This window comes from Chanodichthys erythropterus, chromosome 3 (assembly GCF_024489055.1).
Source record: "Chanodichthys erythropterus isolate Z2021 chromosome 3, ASM2448905v1, whole genome shotgun sequence".
Classification (NCBI taxonomy): Eukaryota; Metazoa; Chordata; class Actinopteri; order Cypriniformes; family Xenocyprididae; genus Chanodichthys; species Chanodichthys erythropterus.
The window spans coordinates 71,562,363-71,587,541 of NC_090223.1; the positions used below are offsets into that span (position 1 = coordinate 71,562,363).

A 25,179-nucleotide genomic window follows, 5' to 3' on the forward strand; every position below is an offset into this window, starting at 1 on the left:
TAAGGGTCACTGGCAGGTCGTGGTCAGCTCCATAAGCTGAAATTGACCGCTTCTGCTCCAGTATACTTTTGACCATATAGTAGGTACTGTTCCATCGCGTTGCTACGTCTTGGTGCAAACGTTTGGTGGGCATTTGGAGATCTTTTTGAATATCCTCCAGGCGTGTAGTAGCTAGAGGCGAGTGTTTGAAATGAACGACTATCTTTCTACAATTCGCCAGTGCATCACTCACACTTCTCTGTGACAGTAGCCCTTCATGCACCACCAGCTGGAGAGTGTGGGCGAAGCATCCCAAACTTGCTACATCCATCTCGTCCATGGCTTTCTTCATGTTGCTAGCGTTGTCGCGCAAAACAACATGAACATTGGACTTGGGGATTTTCCATTTTACTAGCATCTCTTCAATTGCTTCGGCAATTGATGTGCCAGTATGTGACCCTCGGAACTCGTTCGCGTGCAGCACTGCACTTCGAGGGGTAAATGTTGACTCTCTGTGCACCCAGTGTGACGTTAAACTTAGCAAAGATATGGGGCACACATCAGAGCTCCAAATGTCTGTGGTAAAGCTGATTGCATGCACGTCTTTCAGCATACACAAAATGTGTTCTCTAACTGTCTCGTATAATTTGGGAAGCGCAGTTTCAGAAATATATTTACGACCTGGCAAATGGTACCTTGGCTCCAAATGCTCCATTAAGCGGCGAAATCCAACATTTTCGACGACAGAAAGGGGTTGGTCATCCAGGACAATAAACTTCACAATTTTGTCGGTTATCTTAAAATAAAGGGTTAAAATAATTTTTTGCCTTTTTTACTTCATTATAAAGATATTTATAATCCTGTATTGTCCAGAGTATAGGAAACATTTTATCAAAGTCAAGAGTGACATGTCTGTATGATGCCTGGGTGACTACTAGGTGCTTTTATCCAAAGCGACTTACATTGCATTATACTATACATTTTTATCTGAGTATGTGCAATCCCTGGGATCAAACCCATGACTTTGACATTGCTAGTGCCATGCTCTAACCACTGAGCTACAGGAAAGTTGATTCATCAAGACTTTGAAGTTGGCTTGAGAAAGAGAATCCTGAAAATTTAAACTAAAAACTTGAAGTTTGAAACCGTTTAGACAGACAGAACATTTCATGACTGAGGTTAGAATAACTTTTGTAAACGGACAATATAATGTTCATAGATGATTTTAATTTTCTAGTGACAACACTCATGGACTAACCAGACTTTTCTTCTCTTTCTTCTGCCCATCTCTGCGAACACATCATCCCTAATAGCAAAAATCCTCCTGGAGCTTTGCTTCCAGTAACCAGACCCTGTGGAGAAAAAAAAAAAATAATGAAAGTCAGAATGAATACTGTCTGGTAATCATGTAGTAATTTACTTTTTCAACATTCATCCCTGCCTAAAAACACAAACCTGTTGTACCAGGGGTGTCAAGGAGAAGATGTTCTTGACTATCAGTCAAAAACATGTTTTCCTCAGAACCCATGTTCAGTGCTTCTTTCACTTTTGACGTAATTGTCTTTAGACAAGCCTCTGACTCCTCAAAGGGTATGACTAGGGATTTATCTTGTACAATTTTGTCACCTTCCAGTTGTCCTAGGAAAATAGTTCTGTAGGAACAAAGAAAAAAGTTCAGTATCCTAAACTATACAGACACAGAACTAAGGGTTGGTGATATGGCAAAAATGTTGTGTCATTTGTCATACCAAGTTGGTTCAAGTTCAACGATCTTATAACGATTCTTTGTCATATTTTTTTTAGTTTGTAGGTTTTAAACAACATGTTCTCCAACCAATACGACCATATAGGTCGTTTGTCACTTCCCTGAAATACGACCCATAGGAGCGTTTACTAAAGTGGCGCCCCTATCGATAACAGGACACTTTCATTTTAATTCATGAAATACGACTCATAGGAGCGTTTGCTAAAATTGCGCCCCTTTCGACAACAGGACACATTCATTTTAATGCATTGTTCCCTTTTATCTGCATCATGCTTCAGGTTTCGCGTAGCTCAATTGGTAGAGCATTGCAATAACAATATGCAATCATGTGATCATGATTGGGTTTGATCCCAGGGAACACATGTGCTCATAAAATGTGTATGCACTATAAGTCACTAAGGTTAGGTTTAGGGATGGGGGTGGGTGTAGTCATTAATAAAAAAAATAGTTTTAAATGGAAATAGGAGAAATGGTGTAAAAAGTCCACATATTGCATTTAAATGAACACGCATTTTGATTGGTAATGACAGTAATACGTCATTTCATGACGACAGACGTAACACGACACTGTCATTATTTTTACGCCCACTAGAGGGCGCATGACTTCAAAACGTAAATATAGGTCGTAATAAGGTGCTTGAAAAATGACCTATAGGTCGTTTTTATTTGGAGGACAGTCTCGTTTTAAATGTACATGATGATAAGCAATTTCACAGGAAAGAGTGCTTTTCCCAAATCTGAGCATGACTGAAAATGTGATATTGACAACGGATCAATAAACAATAAGTTAATTTTGAGTGAGTTCTAAACTATGTATTTGCTCGACTATATCAACTATTATCTAACAAGTGTTAGGCACATAACGGTTGTACTCACTGGTTGCAAAGCAGGCACATATAACATTAACAGGCTGAGTCAAAGGTGCATATAATGGTCATAGGTTGTGAGGCAGGTGCATACAAGAGTCGCGGGTCGAGTGGCACCTGCCTCTAGTGGTGCCAGGTCAGTGGCAGGTCTCCTTACACCAGCTAGCACCCTAGGTAAACGTGAGTAAAGCAGTCTATGGAAAAAAATATTTTTAGGCCTGTTTATCCCCTGTCTTTCATTCAACCTATAACAAAAATTTTACATTTTATTTACAGTAACTGAAAAAGTAAATGCCAGAAGAGTTTAAATTAAGTGGAGATGTTTAAAATAGGTCTGGAAGAGTATGTGCATCTACATTGGCTCCACACATGATGAGGTGGTTTAGACAAAGTGCAATAATGCAACCTACCTTTGGAACATTTTTGGGCTTTGATTACATGGCCGAACTGCTGTTGCACTGGCAGACCATGTAAAACTAAAACGTGGTCTGCTCGGTCCAGGGTTCGACTGAAAAGAGGCAACCTGGTTTGGGAGTACCACCCCCATGTCATCACCCATCACCTGGTAGGTGACCCCTCCAGTCATAAGGTCCATAGAACTGAAAAATCCCTGGTCACTGGTAAGGTACATCTGGTACAACTGGTAATCTACAGAGGGAGATAAAGAAAACAGCACAATATCAGGAAAAAAAAAAAAAGACTATGACAGAATGGTAAAGCTAGTTTTACATTTGTTACACATTCGTTTTCATACCCATTAAACTCTGTGCATTTCATGTTTTGAGCCCGAAACAACTAAGCACAAGACTTGGTTTAAAGAAATACAATATATATTAATTATACATATAAATCAATTAAGCAAGTTAATGCCTAAATGACATAGACTAATAGTAAAATGTTCAGAAAAATATCCCTTTTATCTGTGTTTTTGCAATTACCAACATATAACCTTATTGCATACTTTTTGAGTTAAAAAAAATTATTATAACTGTAAATCCATTAAACTACAACATCCTTTGGCCTAAACTAAAGGTATCAAAACAACTGTAATTATTCCCCATGTTGCGCTTGTTTTTCAGATGATTAATCTGGTATTTTTTATATACAGTTATTGAACCCATTTAAATAAATTAAACTAACACCATTTGACCTAAAGGTATTAAATAAATTAAATTTAAATTAATGATGGTATGTATAACATGGTATATTTATTAAAGTGTTATTACAATACAATTTTATTATGCTTGAAATGTGTTTTAATGTCACTATTAGTAAAATAATAGTATGGCCTCAGTATAACATAAATGTATGTCCAACACTCTTAAAGTATTTAGAATTTCCGAAAACAGTCGAGTGTCTGGAGGCGTGTCGTTGTGAGCGGAGATAGAGTGACGAGCTGTCACGTGTACGCGCAGCTTTTGTGTAGAGATCGTCTACAAGCTATCAATGGTCAGCTAAACAACTGTATTTAAACACACACAATACACCATCGCATTATCCATGGATAACTTTTGAATCACTATAATGAATATAGTGTATTGTAAATGATGAATAATGAATTTATTAATTCACTACGTTCGTGTTGTTTACATTATTTGCACTCAGGCGCCTATTGCCAACAACAGACATTTGAAGCAGTTTTACTCTCCACCAGCTGTTTCGCAGTACCCGCTCCATCTCTATACGATCTGTAAATCCAGCGCTGAACTGGGCCTTGTTTATGAAACCATAAGCGCCGATCCTGAGGGCTCGAGCAGCCATGGAAAAACACGAGATATTCTCCATTCATTTTAACCAATAAAAACGCGATTGCAACAATCAGTTTCTATGGTTATTTTAATAACAAATATCGAGAGCGCATCAATGTATTGTGTGAGCACAAAACTCTCAGCTCCTCTTAACACTAGGTTCTTTGGGAAACAAGGTTATCTTTCCCTCACAACTAAAAACACACTTCTTTGGTGACATTGTTGATTTCTTGAAGTCCTGTGACCTGTGCAGAGCTGCTGATGAATTCCGTAAACCCGAACGCACGTTGATAGGTGTGCTTTTGCTCTCTCGCTTTGGTCTGTGTGTGCCCTTCTGGGAGAAGTGCCCGTATAAGGAAATTCCGCACTCGTTGATGTCACTCAGACCGATGATTGAAAAAGAAATCCGACCACTGTGACGATTTGGAAGAGAATTTTTGGCACAGAAATACTCTGTCATATGTCCAACTCGTGTTTTGAAACTTTGGCCATGTTAGCATGAGAATCTAACTCTTTAACAGTGTAAATAAGTCAGAATACATGAAATAGCATTATATCCTCCCTTTAATAAACAAGTTAATATTTAGTGACACCATATTGCCTTTTATTTCTCTATTTTGCCAATGAAAGTTCATGTGCACGTAAAGGCAGGCGTCCCAAAACTTTTGGCAATATAGTGTGTGTGTGTTTCCACTAGAACTCACAAAAGTTTTCACGCCTCGAGGAAGTGGCGGGTATTCGGGGTATTGCTTTAAAGTGGTTTAGGTCGTTCTTATCGAATAGGAGTTTCTCTGTTAATATAGGCCAGGCCTATTCATCTTCTGCCCCATTGATTTGCGGTGTCCCCCAAGGATCCATTCTTGCCCCTATTTTATTTTCTTTGTATATTTTACCTCTAGGGACAATCTTTCGCAAGTATGGAATTTCCTTTCATTTTTATGCGGATGACACGCAAATTTACTTGCCCTTAAGGAAAAGTAATGAACAAGCTCTGGGTTCTCTAGTGAACTGTTTAAAGGAGGTTAAAGTCTGGCTGTCAGCAAATTTTTTAAACTTCAATGAGAGAAAAACGGAGCTTGTTTGGTTCAGTGGTCCTGCTCTTCCTGAACTGTCAAATTTAGGTGAGCTGACCCCTTTTTGTAAACCTGTGGTTAAAAATTTAGGGGTACTATTTGACAGTTCTCTAAAATTCGATAAACAGATAAATTCAGTCGTTAAAACAAGTTTTTTTCATTTACGTCTCTTGGCGAAGGTTAAACCTTTTCTTTCTTTTGATGACTGTGAGAAGGTGATCCATGCTTTTGTGTTCACACGACTTGACTATTGCAACTCTTTGTATGTAGGTGTTTGTCAAAAGGCATTGAACCGGTTGCAATTAGTCCAAAATGCTGCTGCTAGGCTCTTGATGAGGACACGCAAATGGGACCATATTTCTCCTATTTTATCCTCTTTGGGTTGGTTGCCTGTCCAGTATAGGATTGATTTTAAGCTCCTGATTTTTGTTTATAAGTGCCTGAATGGATTAGCTCCCTCGTACTTGTCAGAGATTTTACAGGTGCATAAGCCTTCCAGGTCTTTAAGATCTTCTGATCAGTCTGTTTTAATTATTCAGAGGACGAGATACAATCGGAGGGGTGATCGGGCCTTCGCAGTGGCAGCACCAAAGAGATGGAATAGTTTACCATCTCATATTAGAGTATCCTCTACTCTAAGCATTTTTAAAAGACGTTTGAAGGCTCATCTTTTTAGTTTAGCTTTTGAGTCTGTAGTGTGTTGAGGCATTGGCTTTTGTGTGTGTGTACTGTTTTAGAGGTTATGTTTTATTTTATGTAGAATTTTTGCATTGTACAGCACTTTGGTCAACGCTCTGTTGTTTTAACAGTGCTTTATAAATCAATAAATCAAATCAAATCAAATCAAAAGTGTGACAAATACCTCTGTGCACAGAAAACAAACCATAAATGGCAGCATGCTTTGTCTTCAGGATAGCATCACTGAGGTTCAGGTATCATGGTCCTGGGCAGTTAGGGTACTGTGTCTCTTTAGGCACAAAGCATTCAGGTATCACCATTTCCCCTTACAATTAACTCTTGTGGAAGATTTTCGTGAATTCTCTTGCACCCTAAAAAAGTCCTCTGCCATTTTAATCACTGCTGATGCTGTCTTATTTGATGGTTGTATGTCATCATCCCTCTCTTGTTCTTTCTTCTCAAGGTCCTCTATTTCTCCAGGACTTGAATTTTTTCTTAGTAATGATGGATGATCCTGGAATACCTACCACATGCATACATATCTGTGGACACAACTTAATCTGTGTTTGCTGCCCCTACACTGACAGTGCCATATTCCAGACATTGTGTCAAATGTTATGGCTCGCCCAAGCTGACACCAGCTGCCTCTGTGACAGGCCATATCCCCCCATAACACAATCAACCTCTGCAGACCTTCAGAAGTAAGTCCTTACATTCCTGTACTCTTGAGTTTGAGATTAGTCCTTTTTAGTCCATTTTGTCTGAAGACGCAGTGTCTAGTGGTGGTGGAGGAATATACAGTGGTGCTCAGAATTATTGGCACCCTTGGCAAATATGATCAAAGATGACTATAAAAATAAATCTGTTTATCCTTTTGATCTTTAATTCATAAAATGAGCAAAAATCTAACATTTCATTGAAGGAAAAGAATTGAAAGTGGGGGGAAAATCACATTATGAAATAAATGTTTTCTCCAAAACATGTTGGCCATAATTATTAACACCCCTAGAATTTTTTATGAGTAAAATATCTCTTAGGTATATTCCCATTCATATTTACATTTTTTAGCACACCAGGGTGATCATGAACATGAAATTGTCCAGCCATGACTTCCTGTTCCACAGGAGTATAAACATGAGGAAACACAAAGGCCAAATTCCCTTAATCATTCATCACAATGAGTAAAACCAAAGAATATAGTTCTGATGTGCAGCAAAAGATTGTTGAGCTTCACAAAATAGAAAGTGGCTGTAAGAAAATAGCTGAAGCATTGAAAATCCCCATTTCCACTATCGGGGGGAATATAAGAAGTTCAAATCAACTAAAATCTGCCTGGAAGAGGACGTGTGTCTAAATCGTCCTAATGCACGGTGAGGAGGAAAGTTTGAGTGGCCAAAGACTCTCCAAGGATCACAGCTGGAGAATTGCAGAGATTAGTTGAGTCTTGAGTCTCAGAATGCCTTAAAAAATATCAGACAGCACCTACATCCCCACAAGTTGTTCGGGAGGGTTTCAAGAAAAATCCTCTGCATGGAGGAATGGTCTCTGATCTCTTGTCAGGTGTTCTCCAAACTCATCAGGCATTATAGGAGAAGACTCAGAGCTGTTATCTTGGCAAAAGGAGGTTGCAAAAAGTATTTAACAAAAGGGTGCCCCCCCCCGCTTTCAATTCTTTTCCTTCAATTAAAGGTTATAATTTTTATGAATTAAAGATCAAAAAGATAAACAATGCAGATTTATCTTTATAGTCATCTTTGATCATATTTACCAAGGGTGCCAATAATTCTGAGCACCACTGTAATGCTGTGCAGAGAATGTTCTTTGAAGATGGTGGCATTCAGTTCCAGGGTGTCCAATTCTAGCTGCAATCTTTGCCACGTCTCTACAAACTCGTAGTATATTTTACCCAGAAGAAGAGATTTAATTACATGGACTGGCACTCTTGGCCCATGTAGTTTCTTTGGAGTGACATATACCAGAATATGTGAGTGGAGCGGGGCAGTCTGTTAATTTTAATTTTTTTAACATCACAAACATCTGTGCAGAAGACACAGTGTAAAATAAAAAACACAGTAATATGAGGAAAAACAAACTTTATTGGAACAGTAATATTAGCTCACACCAGTAATGAACTATCATTTAGGTCCCTTTAAAAAATGTGTGATGAGCATAACAATAATAAATTACCAAAAAGAAAAACATCACATTAAACAGTAAAAGAAAAATCATTGCCTTCTCTTTAAACAAACTTTTATAATAACCTTGAGACGTATAATTCTCTGAAAGGAAATGGCTGAATAAACTTTCAATAATCAAAACTAGATCTCCAATGCTGCATTCACCTTCAGGCAGTGGCAGGTTTCAAGCAATCAGGGTTCTAAATTAACTTTTTTGATCACCAGCCAATCAGAATTTCCACTAGCCAAATTTTTTTCCATTGAAAATAAGAGAAATTATGAGTGCCACTGAATGCATTTGATCATTTTATTAACATTGTTGGCATGAAAAACACAAAGAACAATGCATACAACAAAATATGCACAGAAAGTGCAAACATTTCATCTATCTATCATTTGAATCGCAGGTCTTCAGAGCTCTTCTTCTTCTTCAGAGGTGACATCAGAATCTGAGCCACCCTCTGTTCAGTTAACTTTAAAATTATTAGTTCCCAACACAAAATTGCTTGTTTTGTTTTTTGGGTGAGTAAATGATTACAGAATTTTCATTTTTGGGTGAACTAACCCTTTAACATGACCACAACAGAGAACTTTGTGAGGAACCCTTTAATAGAGATTATATTTATAGTAAAAAGAATGCCAAATAACAAATCCTCAGAGCCAGACGGGTTACCCTTTGAATTTTTAAGTCTTTTGGGACTCTTCTTTACGAAGCTTATTGAGTGTGCAATGAAAGGTGAATTGGCAGAATGAATGAAACAAGGCCTCATCTCTCTTATACTCAAGCCTAATAAGGATAACAAATGTTTAGATAATTGGTGCCAAATCACCCTTTTGAATTCTGATTATCTGATTATTGGCTTCTGTATATGCTGAAAAGATCAAACCTTGTTTAGCAGACATAATTTCTAACACTCAATCTGGTTTTTATAAGGTAGACATATCTCTAGTAATATTAGATTAATCATAGATTATTCTGAATTTATAAACAAAGATGCCTTAATTTGGTTTATCGACTTCTATAAAGCTTTCGATACAGTTGAGCATTCCTTTATTTTTGAAGCCCTTTCTAAGTTTGGTTTTTGGTAGATCCTTTATTAAAATGATTCATACTCTTTACAAAGGAATTAATAGTTGTGTCTTCTTAGCTTCCGGCACTTCCCCCAGATTTTCTGTGGATCGAGGTATTGGCCAGGGATGCCCCATCTCTCCTTTTCTTTTTCTGTTGGCTGCTGAGCTACTAAGCTCGCATATAAAACACTCAAATATTGAAGGCATAAATATTGGAGAGAATCCTTTAATAATTATTCAGTTATCAATTTTTTTTTTTTCTTAAAAATGAATCACAAGTCTATGTTGCCGTAAGTAATTTTAATCTTTGTATGTACATGATTCAGATCAAGTTTCTGTCGATGGCATTACAGTTAAACGGCGTGTAAAATATCTTGGGGTCGATATTTTCAGATCAGGTTTTGAAAGTCTTCATTACAATTTTCAGCCAAGGTTAGATAAAACTAAGAAAATACTATGCTGGCTTCAGAGAGACAGGAGAGTAAGGCTGAGGAAATATCACACCTAGTTTACCCTGCTCTTTCCCTATATATTGATATTGATAATAAAACTGTTAAATCTGTTGACTCTCTGTTGTTCTGTTTTATTTGGAGAAATAAAATAATGTGTTCAGAGGAAATCCTTGGTAAGAAGTTACTAGAAGGGTAACACTTTAGATTTGGTCTTAATGCTTTAGATTTTCAAACTATTAACCAGACATTCAAAATTAACTAGATTAAGAGTTGTGTTTCTAATAATGGATTACCCTGGTTTTGAATCACTAACCTAATCTTCAAACACTGTGGTGGCCTTAAATTCTTACTATATTACTAATATTAAGTGCAGCAAATTACCTATCAAACTCTTGAATTTCCACAAACAACTCTAGATTCCTGGAAGATGCTTTCAATCATAATCTTTCCCACACACGTGTATTATGTGGACTAATGAAAATGTAATAAATCCCATTTTTTAAAGGAATGGATGAGTCAAAATATATTTGTTTCTGATTTGTTTAGTGCCGAAGGAGACCTTCTCTCTTTTTCTGATTTTGTGTCTTTGAAAGGTGCAACAATTTCATTAAAGGTACTACAGAGGATGTTTTCAACGACTGAGAAACCAAAGACTGTTAGTAAGTTTTTGAAATGAGCGCATGCGTAAGAACAGCCCCCCTCCTTCACAGCTCATTTTGAGGAAACGCTTCCCTAAACTCGTGCACGAGTATTGAACATGTGTGTTTACCACCGGCATTCGCTGTGTCGTGTTAGTGGATTCATTATGTCGGACTCACCGCAGGTAACTCATAATCTGCAGTTGTTACTCCTGACAAAAACATCGCATGCGGCGCCTGTGGAAAGTTACTGGAGCATGCACGTCTCTCACAAGGAACGTCATGGCAGTGATTGACAAGCCAGAGGACCAATCGTTTATGCGATGATCGCGTAAACGATTGGCTGATGTTTTTAAGGCCCTACCTCGTGCACAGATGATGTATATTAATATTATTCCTTTCAGTGCACCTAATAAATAGTCTTTTATCAGTTAGTAAAGACAGTTTCAAGTAATATTGCAAAAATGTATAAAACAAAACATCCTCTGTAGCACCTTTAAGAGACTTTAATAAGGTGATTAAAAGTATTCCTGGCAGTTTGAAAACTTTGATTAAAGATTTGTTTAAACAATCATATTCCCTCACTTGCAATCAATGGTGTTCATGTATTAGATAAAACTTCTTTATTAGAAATGATTTTTCTTCAATAACCTTCCCTAAAGCACAATCTACATGGAGTATCTGTTATCTGAACTCTGATTTAAATGGATTAAAAGTAAAATTAAAGAACTCCATTTTAAAGTTGCTCTTAGGTGTTACACTTGTATTTTTGAGCAGGTTTTCTGAGAATGTGTCTTTCTTTATGTTCCTTTTGCAATCCTGAAGAAGAATCAGTTCTACATTTGTATTATCAGTGCTCATTCTCTAAGTCCTTTTGGTCAGAAGTTACCAACATGTTAGTTTTCTTCTGCTAACAAACTGGTACAAATGACTGAATCTATCATTTTCTTGTCTGATTCTCATACTTGAATACACTGTTTTACTGATTTGTCTTCTGGGTAAATTTCATCTTCACAAAGCCAGAATTATCCACTGTAAACCCAATTTTAGTTTTTATTTATTTTTAAAAAATGTCAAAACATTTCAAGTCAAAGGTGTCGGAAATGTTTAACATCCTTGAATTTGTTGTAAAGAACCTTTACATTTATAATTTAATTTACATGGACAAAATGTAATACTGTGTTGATTTAAAGCTGCAGTCTGCAACTTTTTTTGGTTAAAAATGATCCAAAATCAATTTGAACAAGTACATAACCAGCCAGTGTTCAAAACTATCTAATTATTTTGTCTCGATTCACGACGGTTAGCTTGTAATAATGTTTTATAATAAGAGTGAACTGGCGGATTTCCGCGGGAAATTCAAGCATGCAGCAGTTCCTCTGTGCGTCATTACGTCACGTCCGTAAACAAATGAAGGGGTCCCAGGTTAGTCAGTTACATCATGCGAGGAAGCTGCCGGTAAGCGGATCATTTATAGCCTTTTCTCACAGCAGCTGAAATAATTAAACTTATCATTTTGATGGCGGATTGTAATCCAGAAAGATCCAAATGATAATCATCAGTGACAACTGGAGATTCACCCGTAGTCAAAAAGCAAAAGACTTCGGACTGTTGAGTGGCTACAGACATTGAAATCTACAGGTAACGCTAATACACACTAAATACACGCAATGCTGATGTTGTTAGCATTAACAATTTAAGAGCAACATAACAGTAATAATCATTTGCACGGTTTGGTGTGATCAGAGCTAAGCGATTGTTAGATTTAATCATCATTGGCAGCGTGATTTATTGTAGGCCTAATGCTTTTTTCCTCAGTTGGTCAGAACAAAAGTGGCAAACATGTTACTTATACTACTTATGATATTTTCCAGTGAAAATCTTATATTGGTCATACTTTCAAGACGTAGAATCTGTGATTCTGAAGTGCAGTATCCACACCATTGCGGTGACTGACAGCAAACATTAGATTCATCCGCGCTGACGAGCTGTGCCGACGCACAACGCACGTACAGATAACTGTTCCGCATATGACTGCAATCGCATGTTTCAAACAGAGATGGCGACAAAGAGGAAAAACTGCGGACAGCAGCTTTAATTATTATAATCTTTTGTGATGTCCGTATGCACATTATTTTATTGCATTTTTTCTATATGTATACTTAATGTACAATTTAAAAAGAAAATTGAGTTTCAATTTAGATTGACACATGAATGAACTCGTACAACCTTTTTAACATGTTTGTTTGTATCTTATTTGTCCCTTTTTATTTTAATACAAAGATTATCTGGTAAAACATTTCTATGCACTTCTGTGATTGTAGACAATGCAGCGTCTGAATAGGACTTTTATTTTGGAGTGACGACATGACGTCATAAGACTGCGCCGCGCTCCTGCATCTGCTGTGATTCTGCTGAAGAAAGGTTTGTTTTAAGAATGTAAGCTGTTTTAATCGATAGGAACAGTTCAATGTATTATATATTTGTTTTTTAAAAAGCGATGTGAAATGAGTTAATTTACTATTTAATGTATTTATTTATCTAACTGTAATGAAGGATATTTGTGTGAGTAAAACTCATATCCACTGATGAGAAACAGTAAACCTGCGTCTCATTTCTCTCTATAATTCATAAATCAGTTTATCATGAACTCGAGTTCAGTCTCTGTCGAGTAATGATGGAGAAACTGAACTTTTCAACTCCGAGTCAATTGAATCAAACACTTTGAGAAATGATTCACTGAATCACGACACGTGCTGCTCAAACAGTGAACATGAACGAGAACAACAAACACTAACAAACTAACTAAACATGTTTTCATCAAAGAGTAATCATTTAAATATAATATAATTCATTAAAATACCAAATGTAGATCATAAATATCTAAATATAAAGTTTATTAATTTGCAGCGTTAGTTTTGAGTGTTTTTAACCGGTCATTGAAGACAATTAACTCTTGTTATTCTCTTCTTAAAGATGGCGTTTATTAAAGAGGAGAGTGAAGACATAAAGATAATTATTAAAGATGAGACTGAAGACATGAAGACTGAAGATATTGAGGAACAAACAGGTTGGTTTTATTCTCATCGTTTTATTGATCCTAAAATGTCCAGCTCTACAGAAATAGAGAATATTTTGTGCAACATTAAACCCAACATCTACTTCTGAATAGAGAACAATGAACAAAAAAAAATCTTTGAGCATCTTAATGCTTAAAAGTGCTTTACTTAACATTTTAACATATCTGAACATTAAACAGCAGTAATTGAACATTAAATCAGGCAAAAAAAATCTTAATGTGTGAGTCGGCAGGGCAAGTGTGTATAACATTTTGAACAGAGAGAAGTCAGTGAACTGCTAATATTTGATGAAACCAGTGAAAATATTTACCTTTTCATTTGTGGTTCAGGTGTAGGGTAGAAATCAATCAAGCGCTGGCAGATGAAATGGTGTGAAAATTACATGTTGTGACAAAATTATCATGGTTGTCATTTACATGTTTTTGTTAATATTCTGTAAAAGTTCTGATACAAACTGAAATAAATTCAAAAGGTCTTTATTAAACTAACAAATTAAATTAGCAGCACTGGATTTGTGTGAATAAACATTAAATGGAAGGTTGACCCAAAAACAAATTCTGTTGTCGTCCCAAACCCGTATGAGTTTCTTACTTCTGCTGAACACAAAAGAAGATATTTTGAAGAATCTTGACCAAACATTGACTTCCTCAGTAGAAGAAAAGTAGTGGAGGTCAATGAAAACCGTCAGCTGTCCGATTTCCAACATTTGTGTTCAACAGAAGAACTTGTACAGGTTTGGAAAAACATAATGGTGGGTAGATTTTTCATTACTAACCCATTAATATTGCAAGCCAAAAACCAAAATTTTGATTGCAAGTGCCAAAAAAATACAAAGTCGGACATGGGTCATTGTTATGTGCTCATAAATATAAATTTGTCTGTAACTCCTAAATGAGATATTTTATATTTTAAATGAGATATGTTTGGGCTCACAGTGAGTGGTGAGACTGTGGCACTTTGAGGGTGCTATAATTGAACAAAACATGAAATTTCCTTTTTCTACAGTACCATTGTACCTTGAGAAACAAAAAAACGTCACTGCAAAATTACCAAAAATTATCTAAAGCCATAACTCTGCAATGGTTTTGCATATTGACACCAAACTCTGTGTCATTATTATGCCACACTGACCACATCAGTTAGGTGACAGTGCCACCTAATGGTCAAACACAAACAGCAATTTAATTGGTTACTTTATTTTAAGGTGACGTAGATACATTGTAATCACTCATAAATTAATTTTTCAATTTATATAATATATATATATATAAAATATACAGTGGGTACAGAAAGTATTCAGACCCCCTTAAATTTTTCACTCTTTGTTATATTGCAGCCATTTGCTAAAATCATTTGTTAATTTTTTTCCCCCTCATTAATGTACACACAGCACCCCATATTGACAGAAAAACAAAGAATTGTTGACATTTTTGCACATTTATTAAAAAAAGAAAAACTGAAATATCACATGGTCCTAAGTATTCAGACCCTTTGCTCAGTATTTAGTAGAAGCACCCTTTTGATCTAATACAGCCATGAGTCTTTTTGGGAAAGATGCAACAAGTTTTTCACACCCGGATTTGGGGATCCTCTGCCATTCCTCCTTGCAGATCCTCTCCGGTTCTGTTAGGTTGGATGGTAAACGTTGACAGCCATTTTTAGGTCTCTCCAGAGATGCTCAATTGGGTTTAAGTCAGGGCTCTGGCTGGGCCATTCAACAACAGTCACAGAGTTGTTGTGAAGCCACTCCTTCGTTATTCTAGCTGTGTGCTTACGGTCATTGTCTTGTTGGAGGTAAACCTTCGGCCCAGTCTGAGGTCCTGAGCACTCTGGAGAAGGTTTTCGTCCAGGATATCCCTGAACTTGGCCACATTCATCTTTCCCTCGATTGCAACCAGTCGTCCTGTCCCTGCAGCTGAAAAACACCCCCACAGCATGACGCTGCCACCACCATGCTTCACTATTGGGACTGTATTGGACAGGTGATGAGCAGTGCCTGGTTTTCTCCACACATACCGCTTAGAATTAAGGCCAGAAAGTTCAATCTTGGTCTCATCAGACCAGAGAATCTTATTTCTCACCATCTTGGAGTCCTTCAGGTGTTTTTTTGCAAACTCCATGCAGGCTTTCATGTGTCTTGCACTGAGGAGAGGCTTCCGTCGGGCCACTCTGCCATAAAGCCCCGACTGGTGGAGGGCTGCAGTGATGCTTGACTTTCTACAACTTTCTCCCATCTCCTGACTGCATCTCTGGAGCTCAGCCACAGTGATCTTTGGGTTCTTCTTTACCTCTCTCACCAAGGCTCTTCTCCCCCGATAGCTCAGTTTGGCCGGACGGCCAGCTCTAAGAAGGGTTCTGGTCATCCCAAACGTCTTCCATTTAAGGATTATGGAGGCCACTGTGCTCTTATGCTGCGTTCACACCGAATGCGTCTGGGGCGTCAAATTCGCGCCAGATGCGTCTAGTTGGAAGCTTGAACATTTTGAAGTCAGACGCGCGTAAAATTCGCTCATTCGCGCGTCTAAACAAAGTGTGTTCAGACGCGAATTCGCGTCATGGGAGGGGCTTTCATCTCTTTCTGCACAGATCCTCTGAATAAACACATAATCTCGTCAGTTGGAAACCTGTAGCGGCAATTTAACTCGGTTATGCCGGCCGACTTTTGCTAGCTAGAAGGTGGGCTAGTATCAACGGCTAAAATCATGCAAAAAGTTTTACAACTAACCAGATTGTACGATTTCTTCGCTTATTCTCTTCCAGGCAAGGTCCTTTTTATTCCTGTCTCGATAAAAATATAATGACACATCACAGAACTCAGGGTGGCTAACGTTACACACAGCGACATCTTTGTTCTGGTCTCCGGCATCACTGATCACATCATAAACACGTTACTACCAAAGCAGAGTCCCTGATTGGTTAACGCGCCGCGAATTTACGCCAAAGTTCAGATTTTTCAACTCGGGCGTTAGACGCTCAATTCGCGCGTCAGCCGCGTGAACGCTCAATTCGCACCGCGCCATTCGCGCGTCAACGGCCGATTCGCGCCGCGCTAGACGCTTGATTCGCGCCGCAGGACCTCTAGACGCGCGTTTGCATTAACTTAACATGTAAGTCAGACGCCCCAGACGAGTTCGGTGTGAACGCAGCATTAGGAACCTTAAGTGCAGCAGAACTTTTTTTTTGTAACCTTGGCCAGATCTGTGCCTTGCCACAATTCTGTCTCTGAGTCTTTCAGGCAGTTCCTTTGACCACATGATTCTCATTTGCTCTGACATGCACTGTGAGCTGTAAGGTCTTATATAGACAGGTGTGTGGCTTTCCTAATCAAGTCCAGTCAGTATAATCATACTTACATACTTAAAACATATTTACAGCTGGACTCAAATGAAGGTGTAGAACCATCTCAAGGATGATCAGAAGAAATGGACAGCACCTGAGTTAAATATATGAGTGTCACAGCAAAGGGTCTGAATACTTAGGACCATGTGATATTTCAGTTTTTCTTTTTAATGAATCTGCAAAAATGTCAACAATTCTGTGTTTTTCTGTCAGTATGGGGTGCTGTGTGTACATTGAGGAAAAAAATGAACTTAAATGATTTTAGCAAATGGCTGCAATATAACAAAGGGTAAAAAATTTAAGGGGGTCTGAATACTTTCCGTACCCACGGTATATAAAATATAATATATAAAATATCTGGATTATGCAGGCCACCAGCAGCTAGGAATTAAGTCCTACCATGATGTACAGGGTACTACAGACCATATTTTATTCCTTTAGCCCTTAGTTTCTCCCGTGGACCATCAAGCAGTTTGCGTTGGGAAGATACCTCTGCTGGAAAGTCCGGAAAGATACTGATATGACTCCCATCAAAAGAGAGCAGGATTTGGTTACGGGCAAGCCGCAGTATCTGTCTTAACAGTATCATGATGTATCCTGGCAATCATAACTCGCGGTCCGTTGTTCACGATGCGGCCACTGCGGTGAGCTCTGTCAACCTTTGTCACATGGAAAATGAGCTTCTCCCGATAGTGAAGGCAATACGCCAGAGACAAATTGTGTGGGGTTGCCTTTCTTGATGTTGTCAGAAAAACTAGCTATCTTGATAATTTGTCAATGATATCTGGCCTCTAAATCCGTTACCTTGGACTTCAGAGACACATTCTTTTTTGATAAACTTAAAGAGTGCCTTCCATCATGTCGGCTGACGATGACGAGCCTTTTTGACAATCTTTTAAGATTTATTTATCATCAACATGTTAATTATGTTGAGTGATCAAATTTAGTAAGAGCAACAATGTTTTAAATGATTAATTTCAACAAGTGTGACGGAGCTAAGTGAGAACGCGTCCTACTCCATGTGCTGCTCTCTACGCCCCCTTCCATCATCATTCTTTCTGAAGTATTTCCACACCTCTAAGGCTGACATTGTTTCTGCTGCTGCCGTCAGTCTCTCTGTGCATGGAAAATTCTGTCAGTTACGTCACGTTAGGTATCAGGCCGGGTTCACACCGCAAGCGGCAGCAGAGCAGTGTGTATTTTTTCGGCGCCCATGTTAACAGATGAGAGCGTTCACATCGCACGCAGAGGCTGCGCGGCAGCATGGAGCAGGAGCAGAGCAGAAGCAGCAGTGCCGCGATCGTTTTGGCGCTGGGTTTATTTTTGCTGCGCTGCTAACACTCAATTAAAGTGAAAGTACACCTTTGATGGACAAAATAAACAAGATTTCACACAAAGTGCTCAAAATGCACAGAATAAGCATATCTAGTGTGTTTTAACAAGAATTGAAGTATGTCAGGAGAGAAAATTAATATTAAATATTTATAGAAGCTTTACTAATTTAAACTTGTTTTTAGTTATTCAGTTTGGGTTAAAGTATGGTATATTATAGAAAACTAAACTAAACTAGCCAGAAAATATTATTTATATACTATAATTATTTAGTTATTACACAGACAGCAATTTAGGCTCTTGCATACCCAAATCAAACCCGAGTTTGCTGGCTTTTTCGCTGTGTTTGCAGTCTTGTAAACATGTTCATGCGTCAGATGATGTAAAACACAAAGCTTAACTCATTCGTGTGCAGCAGTGGATGACACGAGGCTTTTATTTATTTATTTTTTTATATATTTTACGTTTATATGTGAGTGTTGTACACCTTGCATGTTAACAAACTTTCAAGACTATCAAGTTTAACAATGACCAATTATAAAAACAAATTTATAGCTGTCTTTGTAAAGAAATGCTCACTTTATATGTAGCTTCGAGCCGCTGCTGTGACGCTGTACAAACGCTTCCAGTGAGAATACTCGCGCGTCTCTGCAGCTGCAGTTCACGCTAACGCGCTGCTTCCGCTCTGCTGCCGCTTGCGGTGTGAACCTGGCATCAGTCTTTGGTATTGAGGGTATTTTTACGAGTACGTGTACAAGTATATGAGCTTGGTATCAGGCCCGATACTGATACTGGTATTAGTGCATCCCTACTGAAAACCCCTGATTTAGATCATGCTGAGGTTGTATCCATGATATCCATGATGGTCATGATGCCGCCAGCTGGCAGCAATAAGTGTGGCACATATTCAAGCCTTTAAAATAGTCCTTTATTTGTTTTTATAAAAAAAAAACTGACTACAGGTTGGCTCCATAGCAGATTAAGCTTAGAGAGTTATGTAAAGTACTAGACAGATTCTGCTAGTATTGGACATTTACAAGTAACGGTATAACTGTAAAATGTAAGTTTTGTGGTGAGGAAAGCACATCTCATAAGCATTAATTCTTTAATTGTTATTATTTTGCCATCACCAGCATTTTTTATTATTATTACAAAACTTTAATGACCCTAGAAGATTTTGTTGTATGAATAGCTGAACATGCAATATGTCAAGAAAAATAACACAGATTATTGCGTTAGTTTGCATGTACTTGATGCATGTACTTGATCAAAGCTTTAATCGCTTCCTGCTCCTGCTTCTTATGTGTTTTGATCTGGAGGTTTTGTACTGATTCAGATAAGTAAAAGCACCCCTACCGTATACCAGGAAAATTCTGTCAATGGCGGGAAAGTGTTGTCCTAAATTATTCTCAATGTGTCTTGAAATCGAAATTAAGGGTGTACTTGCACTAGGCAATCGAAAACATGTGAGCACTTTTGACCCTCAAAGTCTAGTTTGTTTGGCTAGTGTGATTGCTCCGTACCATGCCCTGGCCCACTTGAAGAGATTAGGCTCGGTACGGCTGTAGTGAGATTGCTAACCGTGCCGCAGTACAGAACAGCTACTACTTTTGTGTGTGCTATGTCTGACATCATTACAGTGACAAATATCTTCTTTTACTAATAGATTAGTTCACTTTTCAGTTAAGTTAATTCATTCAAGTGTATTTAGGTTTATAACAGGTCTGGTGCTCGCCTTATTGGTGAACAGGAATAGTAGTCTGCAAATTTCTCTATCAATGTCAGCTCTCCTCTAACAAGATGATGATCTTCACCAGATGTGAAAAATACAGGAGACATACAAAATGTGCAGTGGTGGGTCCCTTTGGACCAGGTTTGAAAACCACTGGTGTACTGATGGTCAGCTCTGGTCCTGGAGAGTTTAGCTCCATCCTTTATCAAATACACCTGCAAAATTTAACTTGTATTCTTGAGGACTGCTTGAAAATTACAGGCATGTGTATTTAATTAGAGATAAAACTTAATTCTGCAGGTCCTCCAGGTCCAAAGCTGCCCATCCCTGATCTATAGGGTAGGGTATAGATCAGGGGTGTCCAACCCCGCTCCTGGAGAGTTACCGTCCTGCAGACTTCAGTCCCAACCCTGCTCCAACACACCTGCTGTAATTATCAAGGAACCCTGAAAATCCTGATCCAGGTGTGTTTGATTGGAGTTGGACCTGAAATCTGCAGGATGGTAGCTCTCCAGGTTTGGACACCCCTAGTATAGATTATAAATGTTGTTGTTTTTGATGCTTTTAATGTCTAAATTGTTTTGTCTATTTTTGTCCTAGACCTAACGGCACTCAGAGAGGCTAGCCATGAACCTAATGAAAGGGAAGAAGAGAAAGAACATTATGATAAACATGATTTCATGACTGGGGAAAGGTCGACGCTGGCTAAAAAGACTTCCTCACGAAAAAGAGTTCAAAAGACAGAAACTAAAAGATATTTCACCTGCCAACATTGTGGAAAGAGATTTGATCAGCATAGTAACCTTCAAGTCCACATGAGAATTCACACTGGAGAGAAACCTTTTTCTTGCCGGCAATGTGGAAAGAGTTTCAGTCGAAAAGGACACCTTCAAGTCCACATGAGAATTCACACTGCAGAAAAACCTTACACCTGCAAACTGTGTGGAAAGAGTTTCATTCAAAAAGGACACCTTAAAGTCCACATGAGAATTCACACTGGAGAGTGTCCATTCGCCTGTGAACAGTGTGGACAGAGTTTCAGTGAAAAAGCAAACCTAATAATCCACATGAGATCTCACACTGGAGAAAAGCCTTACACCTGCCAACAATGTGAAAAGAGTTTCAGTAGGAAAGGAAACCTTACAGTCCACATGAGAATTCACACTGGAGAAAAGCGTCATACCTGTCAAGAGTGTGGAAAGAGTTTCGCTCAAAAAGAAAAACTTGAAATCCACATGAAAATTCACACGGGAGAAAAGCCTCACACCTGCCAACAATGTGAAAAGAGTTTCAGTAGGAAAGGAAACCTTACAGTCCACATGAGAATTCACACTGGAGAAGAGCCTTACACCTGTCAAGAGTGTGGAAAGAGTTTCCGTTATAATGGAAGCCTTACAGGCCACATGAGAATTCATACTAGAGAGAGCCCATTCGCCTGCCAACAGTGTGGAAAGAGTTTCAGTGGAAAAGGAAACCTTGAAAACCACATGAGAACTCACACTGGAGAAAAGCCTTACACCTGTACTATGTGTGGGAATGGCTTTTCACGGCAACAAATCCTTAGGGAACACATGAATATTCACACTGGAGAGAAGCCTTTTACATGTGTTCAGTGTGGAAAGAGTTTCACACATAAATTGTCACTATATAAACACATGAAAATTCACACTGGAGAGAAGCCATATACATGTGATCAGTGTGGAAAGAGTTTCACACATAAATCGTCACTTTATAACCACATGAAAATTCACACTGGAGAGAAGCCATTCGTGTGTGATCAGTGTGGAAAGAGTTTCATATATAAAGGTAACCTTAAGGAGCACATGGGGATTCACTCAAAAGAGAACTCTTTTAGAAGTCGTCACTCTGGAAAGAGCAGAGGTGTAAAGAGTACCTGAAAACCATACTTGGATAAAAGTACAGATACCTTATCTGCCTCATCTCCTAAATCAAATTTAAAGAAAATTACTGTCATTTGGCAAATGAATAAATAAATTATCGACAGCTTGCGTGAGCAACATAATATATAAATTAAAATATTAGTTCATACAGGGTTCCCACGGGTCGTGGAATTTCTGGAATATCCTGGAATTTTACAATTTCTATTCCAGACATTTAAAGTCAGTTTTGTCCAAGTCATGGAATATCAGGGATTTTTGCATTTTTTAGTTTTTCCATTTGTCAAAATGTATTCTATACCATATTAAACTGAACTTGGACAAGATGTCAATACTGTGTTACTAATTGTAGGTAGCTTTGGCCTACATATTTTACATGGAGTATCTGAAAAGGGTGCAGATGCCTCAAACTGAAATGTAGACCAGTTCTTAAGTAATGCCTATTATGCTAAAGCTGTCGGACAAACATCTCCTCTTATGCCACTCAAATTCTGTAAAACAAGATGGGTAGAGAATGTCCCAGTTACAGAAGGAATGATCAATATATTGACGAACTTGAAGAAATGTGGATGCAGTAGAGGCAGGCAAATCCCTAACCCTGGAACTAAATCCTATACTACTGTTAAAGAAAGTTGCAGAGACTCACTGTTGCCTGCAAAGGCTGCACCTTTCTTGAATCTATATCAGACAGACTGGCCTATGATTCCTTTTCTGGCTGCTGATCTTTCTAATGTTATCAGGTCAATTATCAAGCCTGATATGATTGCTAATGCAAACACAGTATTAAAACTGATGTCAATAGATGTCACAGACAAAAACAATCTCATTCATGCAACTAAAATTCATGTGAGGGTTTTCTGCTGACAAAATGCTGAAGGAACTGGTGTCATCACAGAAGATCAGTGAGAAGTGAGTGTTGGAGTTCAGGATGGATTGCAGAAAGTGCTTACTGACACTTGAAGGGAAATAACAAGAAAAATCTCCACTTGTGTGCAGCATGGATTGCCTAGATCCAGGGAGGATGGCAAGCAATAAAGGTTCATCATGCATCAACAAGTTGAAAAACATCCTCAAACTGCTCACTGAGACCAAACGAGTAGATGAAAATGAGTGTGATGATATTCTCAAACAGTACAGGAAGTTTATCAATAAGACTGCTGAAGAGAAGGGCAGATTTCACTGACTTCAATCCAGGTCACAGGTCAGGTAGATACCCTATTCTATAAAAAGGCAAAAGAAAAGGTGTGTGAAACACTGTGGAATGTTGTGGCACTCCTCCTAAAGCTCTCACATGGAAATGCAATCGTGGAGTGAGGTTTTTCAGTCAATAAACAAATCAAGGTTGAAAACATGAGGGAAAGTGTGGGTCATTTGAGGTTAGTAGGGGGAATTGATAACTTTGTGGTAAATAAGGCCTTCAGTCTGCATCCTTGTCAAGACAATGATACAACTTTCATCTCGAGGAACAGAAAAGACTTAAAAGAGCAGAAAAACTAAACATGAAAAGGAAAACTCTCTCTGATGAGATTGATGAGCTGAAGAAAAAGAGAGCACGCCTCCAGGAGGATGCCTCAGCTATGGAGCAATCTGCTGATGACCTTGCATTAAAGACAGAAAGTGTAGGTGATCTTACATAGATTGCTCAGTCAAACAGTCTAACACGTTCTGAAAAAAATAAATGTGAAGAATGAACTTGATCACAAACAGAAAATCCTTAATTTCTAAAGGTCAAAGTCCATTTAACAAATAAAAGGAAAAAAATGTGTATGTGTTTGTTAGTTTTGTAATAAAACAACTGTGAATAAGTTAGGGCTGGACAATAATTCAATATCAATATATATCGCGATAATTTTTTTTTTTTTGATAATGGTGATATGATTTTTAAACACATTTCCGGTATTTCGATATATACATTACAGCATTCATTGACTTGAGGCGCAGCCGTTAGAAAGAGCAGAACGCGATTGGCTATTTGCGTGATGACGTACACCACAGAGACATGCAGTCACCAGACAGTTCTCAGTACGCTAAGATCAAACACGAACGCGACAAGTTTTACAAAATGAGTACACCTGATGCAAATGCGACAGAACAAGCTTCCACAACTTGATGAAATATGTGTGCATAACTACACCGTGCTGGTTAATGTTTGGTGTGTAGGAGAATGTGTGAAATAAAAACTTTAAACTTTGCCACGTGGCTAGTGTTAGGCAAGGCAAGTTTATTTTTATAGCACATTTCATACACAATGGTAATTCAAAGTGCTTTACATAAAGAAGAAGAATAAAAATAGAACATAAGGAATAGAAATAACAGTAAAAACAGATAATTTTGCTATTTGGATTTAAAATGCATTAAAAGTCAGAATCATGATGATACATAAAATATATTAAAAAATACATTAAAAAGGTAATAAAAACAGGAAAAGAATTTAAAGAATAAAAAGATAATACGTATAAGATAAAGTGCAGACAGTTCGGACATAGCACAGTGCTCAATCAGCAAATGCATAGATAAAAAGTTTTGAGTCTGGATTTGAATGTGGCTACTGTTGGAGCACACCTGATCTTCTGGAAGCTGGTTCCAGCTGCGGCTGGCGTAACAGCTAAAAGCAGACTCTCCCTGCTTTGAGTGAACCCTTGGTATTTCTAAATGACTTGATTCTGATGATCTGAGTGATCTGTTAGGTTTATATTCTATGAGCATATCTGCAATGTATTGAGGTCCTAGACCATTGAGTGATTTATAAACAAGTAACAGTACTTTAAAATCAATTCTAAATGCAACTGGAAGCCAGTGCAAGGACCTGAGGACTGGTGTGATGTGTTCATGTTTTCGGGTTCTGCTCAGAATTCAGGCAGCAGCGTTCTGTACGAGCTGCAGCTGTCTTATGGTCTTTTTGGGAAGACCAGTGAGGAGCCCATTACAATAATCCACCCGGCTGGTGATGAAAGCATGAACAAGTTTCTCTAAGTCTTGACTGGAGACAAAGCATCTAATTCTTGCAATATTTCTGAGATGATAATATGCTGATTTAGTTATTGTCTTTACATGGCTACTGAAACTCAGGTCTGACTCCATAATCACACCAAGATTCCTGACTTGATTTTTAGTTGTTTGACCCCTAGAGTGAAGGTACATGTTCACTTTGAGAACTTCATCTTTGTTTCCAAACACAATGACTTCAGTTTTGTCTTTGTTTAACTGAAGGAAGTTTAGGCACATCCAATTTTTATTTTCATCAATGCATTGACACAGGGAGTCAATGGGGCTGTAGTCGTTGGGTGATAGGGCTAGGTAAATCTGGGTGTCATCTGCATAGCTGTGATATGCAATTTGTTTTTTTCTCAT

At 38.1% G+C, this 25,179-nt stretch overlaps 2 protein-coding genes across 2 annotated transcripts in view; one reads left to right on the top strand and one right to left on the bottom strand.

Annotated features, from left to right (window-relative positions):
* LOC137006158 (zinc finger protein 585A-like) overlaps positions 1-25,179 on the bottom strand; it is a 567,148-nt gene that overhangs the window by 497,601 nt on the left and 44,368 nt on the right. The window lies entirely within an intron of this gene.
* Positions 13,424-21,828, top strand: LOC137014543 (gastrula zinc finger protein XlCGF57.1-like). The gene is made up of 2 exons (XM_067378919.1): positions 13,424-13,517; positions 20,531-21,828. The coding sequence occupies exons 1-2, from the start codon at positions 13,424-13,426 to the stop codon at positions 21,826-21,828; spliced, it is 1,392 nt and encodes a 463-aa protein (XP_067235020.1).

Coding starts and splice junctions, on each gene's coding strand:
- LOC137014543 (XM_067378919.1), top strand. CDS start 13,424: ATGGCGTTTATTAAAGAGGAGAGTGAAGACATAAAGATAATTATTAAA. Junction 13,518..20,530: donor AGATATTGAGGAACAAACAG/GTTGGTTTTATT, acceptor TTTTTGTCCTAG/ACCTAACGGCACTCAGAGAG.